We start from the raw sequence: 14,682 nt of genomic DNA on the forward strand, positions 1-14,682 counted from the left end.
GAGAGTTTTATTTGAGAAGGAGAGAGAGCATGAGCCCAGGGGCAAGGACAGAGGGAGAAGGAGAAGCAGGCTCTCTGCTGAGCAGGGAGCCCAATGAGGGACTCGATCCCAGCACCCCGAGATCATGACCTGAGCAGAAGGCAGATGCTTAACTGACTGAGCCTCCCAGGTGCCCCTAAATAAATAAAATCTTTAAAAACTCAAAAGTTAGAAGATAGAGCTGAGATACTGTTCTGGAAAATAGAACAAAGCTGAGGCAGGCACATGGAGGCAAACAATAAGGAGAAGAAATTATCAAAGAAATAATACAAGAAAGTTCCTGAGGACTGAAGACCATGGGCTTCCAGCTTTTTGGGCCCAGTAAGTACCTAATGCAGTGAATGCCAGGAGAGAGCCTAATCAAAGGATGCTATTGTAAATCCCAAAATATTCTAGAGAAAAAAGATGAGTTATACATGAAGCATTGGTTGGAACCTGAATGATGTCCAATAGCAACACCTAAACTTACTCCTTCAAAACTCTGAAGGGAGATTATTTTGAACATAAATTGTGGTTGCAATATCAGCCAGATGTAAAGGTGGAATCAAGAAATTTTCAGACAGTCAGGATCTCAAAAAGTTTGCTTCCCATATGCCCTTTCATATAAACGCTGGTAGAAGATAATGGTCTATCAAAATGAGGAAATAAATCAAGAAAGGTGACACAGGAATGAGGAAACCCATTCTATGAGAGCAGATGGTTCATTTTTCTGTGATGTAGATTGCTTTCTCCTGGAAAATTCAGACAGTAGGGTCCTGTGAAATGTTGGGACTTGGTCATGGCATACAGACCAAGACCCAGTGTAGGAGACTGAAGGAAGGTGTGAGGTGACAACCGTGTAACGTGCCTAGAGGCCACCATCTGGGTTGGCAGGACAGAAGACTTACGGAGGACTTTCTCTAGGAAACAAAAGTGGAATTGATGAGTTACCTGATGTTTGACTGTATTCAGAAGCATTTCATTAACTTTGTTAGAAAGTTGAAAGCAAATTAATAGTAAGTACCCCCAAAATTGGGAAAAATATGGGCCCAAGTAACAAATAAAAGTGAGGAAATCTAATAATACACTTGATGGTTCAGTTGTGAATAATGATTTCCTTGTTACGATAAAGTAAACCGTAAATATTTTTCACCCAGAATTGTTAGAACCAAGTTGGCAGGATAGGAGGAAGGGAATTATGAAGGATCCCAGGTTGGGAGGGGAAGGGCAAGTGAGATGAAGTCCCCATCTGTCACAGTGGAGGTCATTAGGTAAATGTCTAAAATTTAAAATCAGGAAATCACAGTATAAACATGTTATTTAGAAGTAGAGCATTAAACACCAGAAGAAACAGCTAAAGAATTTGAAAAGAATGACTAGTGGAGAACAGGTTCTGGGAGTGGGGGCTGGGGACTATGTCATAAGCTTTGTGGTACTTTCACTTTTTAAATAATGTGCATGTTTATTCGATACAAATAAAATTTAATACAAGTGAAGAGAGAACCACTTCTACAATGTGAGCTTTTACTTTTAAAAATCTTTGTGTTTAAAAATGTCTGGGAGGCTATATACCAATATGATAACAGTATAATGCTGAATGATAGCACTGAGGTTGATTTTTATTTTCTTCTTTTTGCTTGTCTTTTCTAATTTTTCCTATAATATTTTGTTACCTAGGTCATAAAAACATTTTAAGATGTATTTTAGCAAGGGTTCATGTTATGTTCACAGCATGAACCTGTGCATTTTGGCACAGAAATTTATTCTTTGGCAATAACTAGTTTGTTCTATGAAATACATATATTTTTAAAGTGAGACCTTAATAAAATACTCTTAAGGAAGATTCCTTTGGGATTTTACAATGTAAATTTTAATGGGAATTCCTATTAATTTAGGCATAGCAAACCACAATTCATTTATTTTACTAAAAAATTAAAATAATAAGTTCCTAATGTTAACTATCAGGTAATGGTAGAACATTTGATCTGATATTTTGACAATCAACCCCATTCTCTGATAACGTGGGGTTTTTCTGTAATGTAGATTGCATTTTCCTGGAAGATTTAGGCAACAGGATCCCACAGAGTATAGCGACTGGCAATGTTTTATAGGATTTAGACCAAGAAACTGAAGCTAACCAATTGGTAACAGTCATGGAAACTTAACAAATCTCCAAGCTCCATGGAGACTTTCAGAGTACATGGCTTGCTCCTGTACAGATTATTTTTCCAGACCTCTCTCCTCAAAATCAGCCCTTTCTGTGGCTACAACTCATTATTTCTATGGCTACACCTCATTACCAATGATAAGATGCTACACCTATCTAGTTTTCACACAATAAAAATGATGCGTCGAATGCCTTGTTAATTTCAAATACAAAGAAATACTCTTTTAAAAATCCATTTTTTAGGGGCACCTGCCTGGGTCAAGTTGGTAGACTATGAGATTCTTGATCTCGGGGTCAGAGTCGTGAGTTCAAGCCCCACATTACGTGTAGAGCTCACTTAAAAAAAAAAATAATAACAACAAACTATTTTTTAAATTGGAACAGCAATAAATGCACATGGTTTTTAAAAATTAGTAAATACAGAAGGACATAAAATAACCATCAGTCTTCTGTTAGTCCCTCCACCCAGAGATAGACATTGTTAATAATTTCTTATATATCCTTCCAGACATTTTAATGCATCTAAAGCATATTCTCTTCCTGTTTTAAGGAACATATCTTAGAAATCAGGAGGAGAGCCCTGACATGTAGGCCTAGAGCTTATTCTGTGTTTCATTTTCAAAGTTTCACTGTTGACATTGATTTTTACTTGGACTATTTTTCCTTTTTATTCTACTTTTTAAATATTAAAAAAAATTTTTTTAATTTAGATTTTTAAAAAATTTTAAAAAGCAATTTTTAAAAACATTGTTTTTAAAGTAGAGGTGTTTGTGTATAAAGATCAGCTTTAAATTTAGTACACTTATTTCTCTTCCCTAAATTATACATATTTTCTATCTTCCAGCATTGGGGGCCTTATTCTGGACACAACCGTATCTGATCCAAACTTGGTTGGGATTGTTGTTTACACGCCAGTTATTAATGGTAAGAATTAGATATACTGTTTCACAATGGTATCAAATCATTATATATACTCTTAATCAGGAACAGGAATATTAGGGTTCACAGTTTAAGAGGTGTATCTCCCCCTCCCTTCCATTCTCCCCCCGACCCCCAGGTTGGTGTTCGTGGTAGAAATGACATTCCCTGTTCTCAGTATGCACAACCTATTTTTGAAAAGAACTGTTTCTTACTCTTACTACTTGGTATTGGTTTAAGAGTCGAGCATACTTGATTTTTAAGATTAGTGTGGTGAAATAGGATATTTCAGTTCTGGATTATCATTGACTTTGGGTTTATCTGCCGTCTCATGTTTTGCTACTGCTCCTGTCGATTTTTGTGGATCAATTAGCGTTAGCTAGGTTTAAGCATTGCTTAAGTCAATTCAATTCATTAAAATCTATCACTCCTCTGTGGCTCCCTTTAAGATCTGCCTGAAATTATTTTCTTACCTATAAAAAGGGAATTATAATACTTAGGTTCACAGGGCTTTTTGGTATGAATTCCATTTAGTAAGATAATTTTAATCTAGTCATACTGACTTTTGGGCTGGCTGTCATTATATTAGATTTTAGTACAGTTTATGCCAGTGTAATTTAAAAAGTAATTCTACCTGAGGGAAAACATGTCACAGGATATGCTACACATTTAATATAAATTGCTTTCGTATATTTATGTGTAATAAAATAATGTTATATGAAGGCAAGTTCCCCCAAATCAACTTCAGACCTAAAATTTCACTTGAACATTTACATTTTTGCATAGCTGTAAAATGTCCATGAAGATATTTCCCCTCTAGATCCCCTTTCCAATTTTCCTAGTGCCCCTACCCCCCCATCATCCACCCTTAAAATCACAGAATCATCAACGCAGCCCTTCACCCTCTGAATAGACAATGATTAAATCTCATTGATTTGCCCATTAACATAATTCACTTGTTCACTTACTTGTATAAGAATGTCTCCACACTATAGTCTGCTAATGTCTTACTTCAACCATCACTGAAGTCATAAAGTAGCTTTCCTAACCTACTCACTGCTCAGTGCCAGTTAACTGTCACTAGCAGGCTAGTCTTTCTTAAACATTGTTTTTTTTACTTCAATCTTAAGATGATGAACATAGGGGCGCCGGGGTGGCTCAGTAGGATAAAGCCTCTGCCTTCAGCTCAGGTCATGATCTCAGGGTCCTGGGATCAAGCCCCACATCCGGCTGTCTGCTCGTTGGGGAGCCTGCTTCCTTTTCTCTCTGCCTGCTGCCCTGCCTACTTGTGATCTCTCTCTGTCAAATAAATAAATAAAATCTTAAAAAAAAAAAAAAAGATGATGAACTTTTCAGTGGCTTCCTCCTGCCTGTCAAATCAAGTTTTAATTCTTCTGCTTCGCTTTCAAAGCCCCCTATATACTTTTGGATGTGTACAACTTTTTCCTTTATCTTTCTAACCAGATTCCTATTTCATGGCCCTACAAAGACCTAATTTTCATTGTCTGGAATGATTACTGCTTTTTGTCCACCTGTTCAAATCCTCTTCTGTGAATATTAGTTAATGAAGTCATTAGCATAAATACTACCACCAATACTGTTAGAGCTACATTGTCCTACATTTCAGAGAAAATTTTAAATTATAACAACCCTATCATTAGGAAGGTTTGAAACAGTGTTCCTGTTATTTGACCTTATGTAAGAAATGATTCTTGAGCCTCCCTGGAGTGCTGTTCTTGGAAGCTGTGGTATTCGTGGTAGTAAAATCTTTTTTGTATCTCAGTAAGTGAATCTCTTAGTGGGATCTCACAATGAGCTCACTTTATGTTAAATTCCACTGGTTAGAAACATTGATAGAGAAGATTCCTTCCATGGTCCTCAAAAAAAGACGGAACTTTTGAGAATCGAATTTCATACTAAATGTGCTAGAGGATATGTGATTTAAAGGGCCCCTAATTAACACACCATCATCACCATCATCATTTGCCTAACTAGTGAGTGAGTACCTACTATGTGCCCGATAACATGCAGGTCTTTTAATGCATGTTACATCATTTCAACTTCACCATAACAGAGTAATGTGTCCAGTATCTCACGTCTAGTAAGTGGTAACTCAGCATTTAAACCCAGATCTGCTTGATTCCAAAGCCTGAGCTTGCCCCAGCCCCCACAATAAGTGCTAATTTATCTGTTTTATGGGTTACAAAAATACACACTTTAAGTAAGGCATATCAGTGATGATATTTTGATGAGGGTATCTTTTAACACTTATTAACGTCTCACAGAAGTAGTAGCATTTTCTGAAATAGATTTCATAAGAATACTAGTTCTGTGAGATTAATAGTATACCTTCAGAAGTAAGTTTTGTGGCCAATTAAGTTTGGGAAGCATTAGGTCAAATAGATTTCTTTACTACAGGATTTCTTAAAGCCTTTATCATGCTAATATGTACTGTGAAGCTCTCCTTCTGGGACCTCTGCTAGCAAGGGGTTAGGATTTCTAGAACTAACCTTCCTTCAGACCCCTGACTGTTCTTTGGGAACTACTGATCTAGGGCTTATAAATATCTTTATCACAGTGTACTTTCAAATAATAATTGAGCCCTTTTACAGAAAAGGTAAGGACCTTACATCAGTATACTTGGATTTTCATTTCTCTTTCTTATATGCTCTTTTTGTCATACATTTTACTTTGTTGTAAGCCCTATATACATCATCATCATTTTTGCTTTAAATGGCCAGTTATTTTTCAAAGGGATTAAAAATGAGAAAATGATATCCTTTTAATTTTCTAATTTATTTTACATTTCTAGCACCCTTCTTTCCTTTGTGTAGTTCCAGATTTCCACCTGGTTTTATGTTCCTTTTGCCAAGAGAAATTCCTTTCATGTTTCTTGTAGGGCAGGTCTGTAAAGTATTTGAGAGGATAATTGAGCTTGAAAGATGATTTTCCTGAGTATTTTTTTTAGTCCCTATACTAATTTGTCTAGTAACCTGGGAAGAGAAATTTCAAGACATCCCTATTTGAAAAAAATCAAGCTTATTTTTCTTCTCATTAAGATGATAAGCATTAAACACCTTGCTACCTGTATCTTGGCCATGATAGTCACTAAAAAAAATTATTTAGTCTGTTCTGCTTTCAGGCAGTGAGTCAGATTTAAAAAAAATAATTCATAACAATGACTTTATGTCTTTGGAATACCTAGCTCAACATTACATAAGTCAACATTTCAGAAGGATTCTTTTTTGTTTGTTTTATTGGCCCACGCTATAACATGAAGAGCCTTGCTTGGTCACATTTATGCAAGTTGTTTGAAATATGATGATAACTGCTTTGTTTGTCCTTATGTTTCAGGTATTGGTGGTAATTTGGTGGCCATTCAGGCTAGCAGGATTTCTACCTACCTCCATTTACATAGCATTCCAGGAGAACTGCCTGATGAACCCAAAGGTTGTTACTACCCATTTAGAACTTTTTTTGGTCCAGGTATGTGCTTTTGGATTTTTACATATTTTATATCAGGAATAATTCTCTGAGAATAGAGACGGGCAACGTTTGCTGAATGCATATTTTGTCAGTTTGATGTGACTTTTTTAATTCCGGAGAACTCAGTAGTTTTTAAATAGAATAGATTGTGTTCATTAAGTCTCAGTGAAAGAAAGTCATTTGTATCAATTCTGCAGTTGCTGAGGAACTTTGTATACTTTTTCTTTTTCATCCTTTTCTCTGGGATGCCTTGTTCATGGGTCAAGAAGGAAAAACCATGAGGCACCCAGGTCAAGCTCAGTCATTAAATGTCTGCTTTCAACTCGGGTCATGATGCCAGGGTCTTGGGATCGAGCCTGGTGTCTGGCTCCCTGCTCCACGGGGAGCCCGGGAGCCCACTCCTCTGCTTGTGTTCTCTCTCGCTGTGTCTTTTTCTATCAAATAAATAAACAAAATCTTAAAAAAAAAAAAAAAGGGAGGAACCTTATACACATAGGAAAGCCTTGCTAGGTGATTTAGAGAGACAGATATACTGTCTTTCCTATATTAATCCTTTTGGCTTTTCTGGATGTAGGCATTCGATCCCAAGCAAACAGGAGGAGAGGGGAACCTCCCTAACAAGGAGTAGTGTCATGTGTCACCCAGCCAGTGACTACCAAAGAACTGCGACCACAGGATTAAACCTCACAATTCTTCTCACTTATTTTCTGATGAAAATAAAGGTTATATTTGGCTTTTAAAAAAATTTAAGTTCAGTTTGGTTAAAACATAGTGTATTATTAGTTTCAGGGGTAGAATTTAGTGTTTCATCAGTTGCATATTACACCCAGTGCTCCTTACATCAAGTCCCCTCCTTAATGTCCACCACACGGTTACCCCATTCCCCCCATCTCCCTCCGCTCCAGCAACCCTCAGTTTGTTTCCTATGATTAAGAGTCTTTTATGGTTTGTCTCTGTCTCTGATTTTGTCTTGTTTCATTTTTCCCTCCCTTTCCCTATGCTTGTCTGTTTTATTTCATAATTCCACACATGAGTGAAATCATTTGATAATGGTCTTTCTCATTGACTTACTTCACATAGCACAATAGCCTGTAGTTCCATCCACGTCATTGTTAATGACAAGATTTCACTTTTTGAAGGCTGCATAATATTCGTGTGTGTGTGTGTGTTTGTGTGTATAAACATCTCATTTATCCATCCATCAGTGGACATCTGGGGTCTTTCCATAGTTTGGTTATTATGGACATTGCTGCTAAAAACATTGGGGTGCATGTGCCCCTTCGGATCACTCTGAATGAGCATCAGAAATGCCCAGTGATGGCGCCTGGGTGGCTCAGTGGGTCAAGCCTCTGCCTTTACCTCAGGTCATGATCTCAGGGTCCTGGGATCGAGTCCCACATTGGCCTCTCTGCTCAGCAGGGAGCCTGCTTCCTCCTCTCTCTCTCTGCCTGCCTCTCTTCCTCCTTGTGATCTCTCTCTGTCAAATAAATAAAATCTTAAAAAAAAAAAAAAGAAATGCCCAGTGAAATATCAGTGAAAGAACTCTAAAGGAAAAGTAAAATTAGAGCATTTCTGTGCTTTAAGAACTTCATATATTTTCTTTTGTCTTCCCTCTATTACTATGATAGATACTAAAGTCTGACCAGTGTTCTTCATAGCAAGTTTATATCAACTTCCTGCCATTCATTTAGCATATAACATATAATGAGAATTTCAAAGAATTAAGTAAACTGTGAGTGGTTGAAATGTATTGTTAGCAACAGAATTTTATGTGATGCTATATAGTATAGTAACATGAAAGTAATCCTTAAATTTTAATAACTGCGACCTATTAGTAACCCAATAGGATCTTGTTTTAACTTTTACATTTTCTACTACAGGAGTGAATAATAAGTCTGCTCAGGTTCTCCTGCTTCTCGTGATTCCCGGACATTTAATTTTCCTCTACACTATTCACTTGATGAAAAGTGGTCACACTTCTTTAACTGTGATCTTCATAGTGGTGTACTTACTTGCTGCTGTACTACAGGTAAGAGTTAAGGCCTCTTGTAATCTCTTTTATCCTCAGTCTGCTGTAAAAGCAAAACTGCGTAAATCTAAGAGCACATGAACTATCTTAACATTTCAAAAAGCAACGGTATGCCTTGTGTGGATTTCATCTTCTTAAAACCAAGAATCTCATGACACTTTTCATATCATCTGATAAACAGAACCTTCGGATTTCCTGAATTCCACATCTGCCCTCCACCCTTTTTTTTTTTTTCCCTCTTGGTTCTCTTGTTTCGTATGAACACATTTTTTCATAGATTCCTTAGAAGGCCTGAAAGCCTTTGTGTGTTATAAAGTGTTTTTTACATGAATAGATTGACTGGATATAAAATTGTTTCTTTTAGAATGTTCGGGGCTTTGCTTCATTTGCCTTTTAACTTCTGTTAACCGTTGAGAAGAACAACAGGTGTTATGCTCACTGCGGATCTCACTGTACGTAACTTCTTTTGAAGCTTGCAAGAGCCCTTTTTTCCTCTTGTTACCAAATTTCACGTTGATGTGCCCTGGTTTGGATATACTTTGTCTGTTTTGTTGGACATTGTTTGACCCTTTTGGTCTAAAGAATTCGTATTCTTCAGTTCTAGGTAAGGTTTTTGAATGATTTCTTTGATTTTTTTCTTTCTCCATTTTCTCCCCTCATTCACCCTGAGTCTTCTTATATGATTCCTAAAACTCCTGCATTAAATTTCTCATCTTTTTCTCTTCTTTCTGGGAGATTTCTGTGCCTTTCTACGTCTTTCTCTGGTGTGTCACTGAGAGTTCTGGAGAGAGTAGAGTTGGACATATGCATTCAACCTGCCATCTCTAGGTGGGAGGCTATTAATTTTTAAATTTAAGAAAATTAGCTTTATTTTCTTTTTTTAAAAAAAGATTTTATTTATTTATTTGACAGACAGAGATCACAAGTAGGCAGAGAGGCAGGCAGAGAGAGAGAGAGAGGGAAGCAGGCTCTCCACCAAGCAGAGAACTGCTGCAGAGCTCTATCCCAGGAGCCTGGGATCATGACCTGAGCCAAAGGCAGAGGTTTTAACCCACTGAGCCACCCAGGCACCCCAGAAAATTGACTTTATTTTCAAAGTCTAATTGGTATAATACCTACACGAAATTTCAAAATTAAATAGTGCTGAAGTATTCTACCTTTCTAATCACATTCCTCAGAGATCATTGCTGGACTATTTTAGCTGTTTCTTCTGATATGTATCTCCAAGTTTTAAAATAACAAGCCTAAACTTTAGCCTTTTGCCAATAAAAACTGAAGATTTGAGGGCCTGTGTTAACACCCCATTTTTTCCATTTAGTTATATCACAACTTTTGGTTAAATTTGGAGCCAGTGTTTATATGATTAGTCCTATATAAACATCATATAATGTAGAGCCAGATAGTATAGTGTGATTATATTTCCTTTTTGGGTACTCTATTTTTTCTTGGGGTTAATAATTATATCTTTTTCTTTTGCATCATATTCTATAAACCCAACCTTTCCAAGTTTCCACTTTATTTTGGCTTCTTAGGCTTGGCCTCTTGCTAAACTCTGTAAGATTAGCACCTCCTACAGCGAGAAACCCCAACCTCGGAAGAGATGCATTCAGATAATTCTTTGAAGAGTTAACATTTAAATTTGGCCTTCATGCCAAGCACTGTTCTAAGTGCATTAAACGTGTTGGTTCACTTAATTCTCACAAAAACTTATGAGATTTGTTCTTTTCATGTAAATCAGTGATTTCTCAGAGTAAAATATGTCCAAAGCAATCCCCTGTGTACAGGAAGAAAAAAGTTAAGACATCTATTTAAGTATTTTTTCCTCATTTGCTTAAAATGTCTGCCTTCTTCTGTTTTTATGATTGTTTCATAGTAAACATATTAACACAGTGTTAAATAATTAGGCTCAAGTATTTTTTCCTAGGGAGATTACAGAGTTAAAGCACAGAGATAAAGTACAGAGCTTGTGTCAGAAAGAGAAAGTAATTCTTACTCAGTATATAATTGGGAGGAGGGAGTAGATGAGAGAAGGTTCAGAAGGTAGATGAGGGCCACGTAGAATGGTTTTAAATGCCAGGCAAAAGAGACTGGAATATACTCTTAAAATAGCAAACACAACTTCATTGATATATTAAAGAGTTTTTATTTATTTATTTGACAGACAGAGATCACAAGTAGGCAGAGAGGCAGGCAGAGAGAGAGGAGGGAAGCAGGCTCCCTGCTGAGCAAGAGCCCAATGTGGGGCTCGATGTGGGGCTCGATGTGGGGCTCAATGTGGGACTCGATCCCAGGACCCTGGGATCATGACCTGAGCCGAAGGCAGCAGCTTAACGCACTGAGCCATCCAGGCGCCCCTTCATTGATATGTTAAACTTTCCTGTAACACTTTGTAGTGCCTGGGAGTTTATTAAAAGTCACCTATCAAATCACTCAATTATTCATCCGGTAAGCCTTCATTCTGCTAGATGCAGAGATGGGTTTTAAATCCCAGGATGAATATTGAGACCCTGTGCTGCAGGACTCATAGTCTGGAGGGAAGATACTACATGAACACATAATTATGTTATAATGTAATATACACATGCTGGGAATAGCTACACATAAGGTACTTTCAGAGCTGGGAAGAAAAAGCAAGAAACTCTACCTAGGGAGTAATATTTTTCTACTGCTCAGGAGGGACAAAAGTTATTTCAAATGCTTTTTTACCACTGGCTTCCTTTATTGCTGTATATGATATGGTCATTTATCTCTGTGTAAGTATTATGAAAAAGATGCATTCTTCAGTCCCCTGGGAAATACCCAGAGATTGTTCTTTGGTCTGTTGATAAACATGCCATTTTTAGAGTATGTTTCTATTTGCAACACTATCTCTTAGCCTCATGGATTGATTTTACATTTGTGTTTATGGCTCCATGCCAACACACTGTCACACATCATTTCACTTGAGTCACTGAAAGGTATAAGTAATTTTTCTGAACTTATAAAAATATTAGACTTCAGCCTGTACTCAGAGAAATCCTACAGATCTTTTTTTTTTTAACCTCTGACTTAAATTCTGACAAGTAAAGGTCAAAAAACTGGAGGTGAGGAAAGAATAATATTAATCTCTGTATCTCCGTTACCTCCTGTATAAGAGACTCTACCTCATAACTCATTTTGAAGATTTTGAAGATAAATGAGTCAATTATATAGAGATTGCCACATAGTAGATGCTATTTAAGTGTTAACTGATGCTGTCATTGCTACTGAAAGAGGAGAATTAGAAGTGGTGAGGCATTGATCTCTGATGACAATCGGAGAATATTTTTTTAATCTCATAGTGTTGATTGAATTTTCTTATGTATCTTTTACAGCTTTCATTTTTACGGGTTTCAGTTTTTACTTTCTCCCCAAGAATCAGATATCTGCCAGAGTAGACCTTTGCATGCACTTGACATTGTGTATTATTCCAATGGAATATCTGAGTCAGATTGCAAATGCTCAGATCAAGCCATCATGTTCCGACGCTAACATCTGTGACACACATGTAAACACACGTGTATACACACCTCTTTGGAAACTAAGGTTTGAATAAAAGACCTTCCCCTGCCTGCTTCACTCATTCAGAGATGGACAGAATGAAGGAATACATTTTAAGGACAAAGCCTCCTTGACCACTTCAGATTCATTTTATTATTACTTACTTGATTAGCTTCCCTTTCTAACCTGGGGTAAATTTATATTCAAAAGGTTGGTTTAAGTCCCAGCTCTTACTCAAATATTTTAGTCTATTCTTCCCATCCCTAAACTATATTTTGATTGAATATTCTATAATAAGGTTTTCTGATGCATGTTTAATTTCTTCCCACTTAGATTTCTATTTCCTTGGGACTAGAGACCAAGCCCTTTTCCCTATGGTATTCCCCAGAAGACATTATATAGTGGTTGTTTTGAATTCTTGGTGTTTTGCTTTCTTCCTAATATTCTTTGATGAGTTCCCCTCCCGACCCCTCTGCACCCAATTCCCCAACCAACTAAATGAAGGAAATTTGTTCGAAAGAAACTTCTTCTTGGACTTATTATAATGACATAGTAACAATCATTTGTGGTATTTTTGCATTTACTCAGGTATCATCTCTTCCTGGAAGGCTTGTTTGTTTGAATACCTAATTTTGAATACCTAATTTTGTCAGAATAAGTGCCCTTATTCTGTTCCCATAGTATCCTGTGGATATTATTATTCTAGCATTTCCACATTTTATCGACATTATCTATTTATGTGTGTCTCATCCATTCTAGAGAAGGGATTTTTTTTTTAAGATTTTATTTATTTATCAGAGAGAGGGGGGGGAGAGCGAGCGAGCACAGGCAGACAGAGGGGCAGGCAGAGGCAGAGGGAGAAGCAGGCTCCCCGCCGAGCAAGGAGCCCGATGTGGGACTCGATCCCAGGACGCTGGGGTCATGACCTGAGCCGAAGGCAGCTGCTCAACCAACTGTGCCACCCAGGTATCCCTAGAGAAGGGATCTTGAATATTTTTACTCATTTTACCTTGTCCTATCCCTAGTGCTCAGTTAATGTTTGTTGAACTGAATGACTATATCTCTTTTTTCTTTTTGGCTTGAGGGCCATTTCTTGCTGGAGCTTGGGGTCACAGTTGTGTTTTGGGGACCTGGTCAAGGGCTGGCTGGAGGCCTTAGCATCCTTGTGAAGGAGCAGGCTGAGCGGGCCAAGCGCATAGGAGGCAGGGCGGCTGGAGGCAGGGCCAGAGGGTCGCCCCCAAATAACTATATCTTACCGCCATGTCTCCTTTACTGGAGGGAGGAGAAAAGTTTACAAATGTTTTTAAGCCCTAGATATGCCAGAAAAACTGAAAAATCTAAATTCTCTTCTCCTTGCTTTCAGTAAACACCAGCTTAATCTCTTTCAATGACATAGGTATTGAAAACTAGAGGCAATGAGAAATAAAACACAACCTCCTCCCCCCACCAATTCTGTCACTGTTGAGCCAGAATTACAAGGTTTTTCTGAAATGTTTAGAGATGAAATGACTTGGTATCTAGAGAAAATACAAGATAGGGGTATAGAAATAAAGCAGTATTGGTCATGATTGATCACGGGTGAAGCGGAGTGATACTAGAGGAGAAGGGAATGGGTTAATTTGTCTTGTTCTCTTCTGTGTATGTTTGAACTTTTTCATAGTGAGTGTTAAAAATTAAGGTTTTATTTCAGATGTTAACACAAGAGGGTTTTGTTATTGTTGTTGTTGTTGTTTTTCATTTGTTTGTTTTAGAGAGAGGGAGAGAGTCTTAAGCAGGCTCCACACCCTGTGCGGAGCCCCATGCAGGACTTGAACTTAAAATCCTGAGATCATGACCCGAGCCAGAATCTCCCATGCTTATTAACTCACTGAGCCACTCAGGTGCCTCTAACACAAGAGTTTTTTCAGAGCACGTTAGCTTTCTAATTTTGGTCCTGTAGCTATTTCTTACATCAAGTGAAATGTAGAACGTCCACTTGAATTTGAAGTTGTCTGGGACTTGGAATGGTCCCAAGTATCTTATATCCTGTATCTTATTTTGCCCTTGGCATACACTAACCACATTTTCTGAAACTAATCTTTAAGTTTTAAAATCCACATACATGTCACAAATTACATCGTTTAAGAATTTATGATGTGTCTTGCAATTAGAAGGAACCTAACAAATGTGGTTTTGTTATGTGCAGGAGGGCCACCAAGCCACAGTCAGTAGCTGTGATGGATTCCATGCTTGCTTCTCTTCTTGCCCAGGGCCCAAGAGCCATCAGGATTAGCTGGAATATGTTAGGGCCAGAGTAATGTGTGAAAGCCATTTATATTTGGACCACCACTGATCATATTGCATTTTGAGTTCTTTTTTTGGTCAGCAGTAAGGGTGAGTTGGCACCAAGCTAACCATCCTGGGCTACTCACAATAGCTTTTTTTTTTTTTTAAAGATTTTATTTATTTATTTAACAGACAGAGATCACAAGTAGGCAGAGAGGCAGGCAGAGAAAGAGAGAGGAGGAAGCAGGCTCTCGCGGACAGCCCAATGCGGGGCTCAATC

General features: G+C 37.7%; 1 protein-coding gene across 7 annotated transcripts in view; it reads left to right on the forward strand.

Annotated features, from left to right (window-relative positions):
* SLC41A2 (solute carrier family 41 member 2) overlaps positions 1-14,682 on the forward strand; it is a 118,887-nt gene that overhangs the window by 77,084 nt on the left and 27,121 nt on the right. For all 7 annotated transcript variants that reach the window (XM_032346530.1, XM_032346528.1, XM_032346535.1 and 4 more), the window contains 3 exons: positions 3,030-3,109; positions 6,458-6,589; positions 8,470-8,618. In XM_032346530.1, the coding sequence (XP_032202421.1) occupies positions 3,030-3,109; positions 6,458-6,589; positions 8,470-8,618 (361 nt within the window). The remainder of the gene's footprint in view (positions 1-3,029; positions 3,110-6,457; positions 6,590-8,469; positions 8,619-14,682) is intronic.

This window comes from Mustela erminea, chromosome 6 (genome assembly GCF_009829155.1).
Source record: "Mustela erminea isolate mMusErm1 chromosome 6, mMusErm1.Pri, whole genome shotgun sequence".
NCBI lineage: Eukaryota > Metazoa > Chordata > Mammalia > Carnivora > Mustelidae > Mustela > Mustela erminea.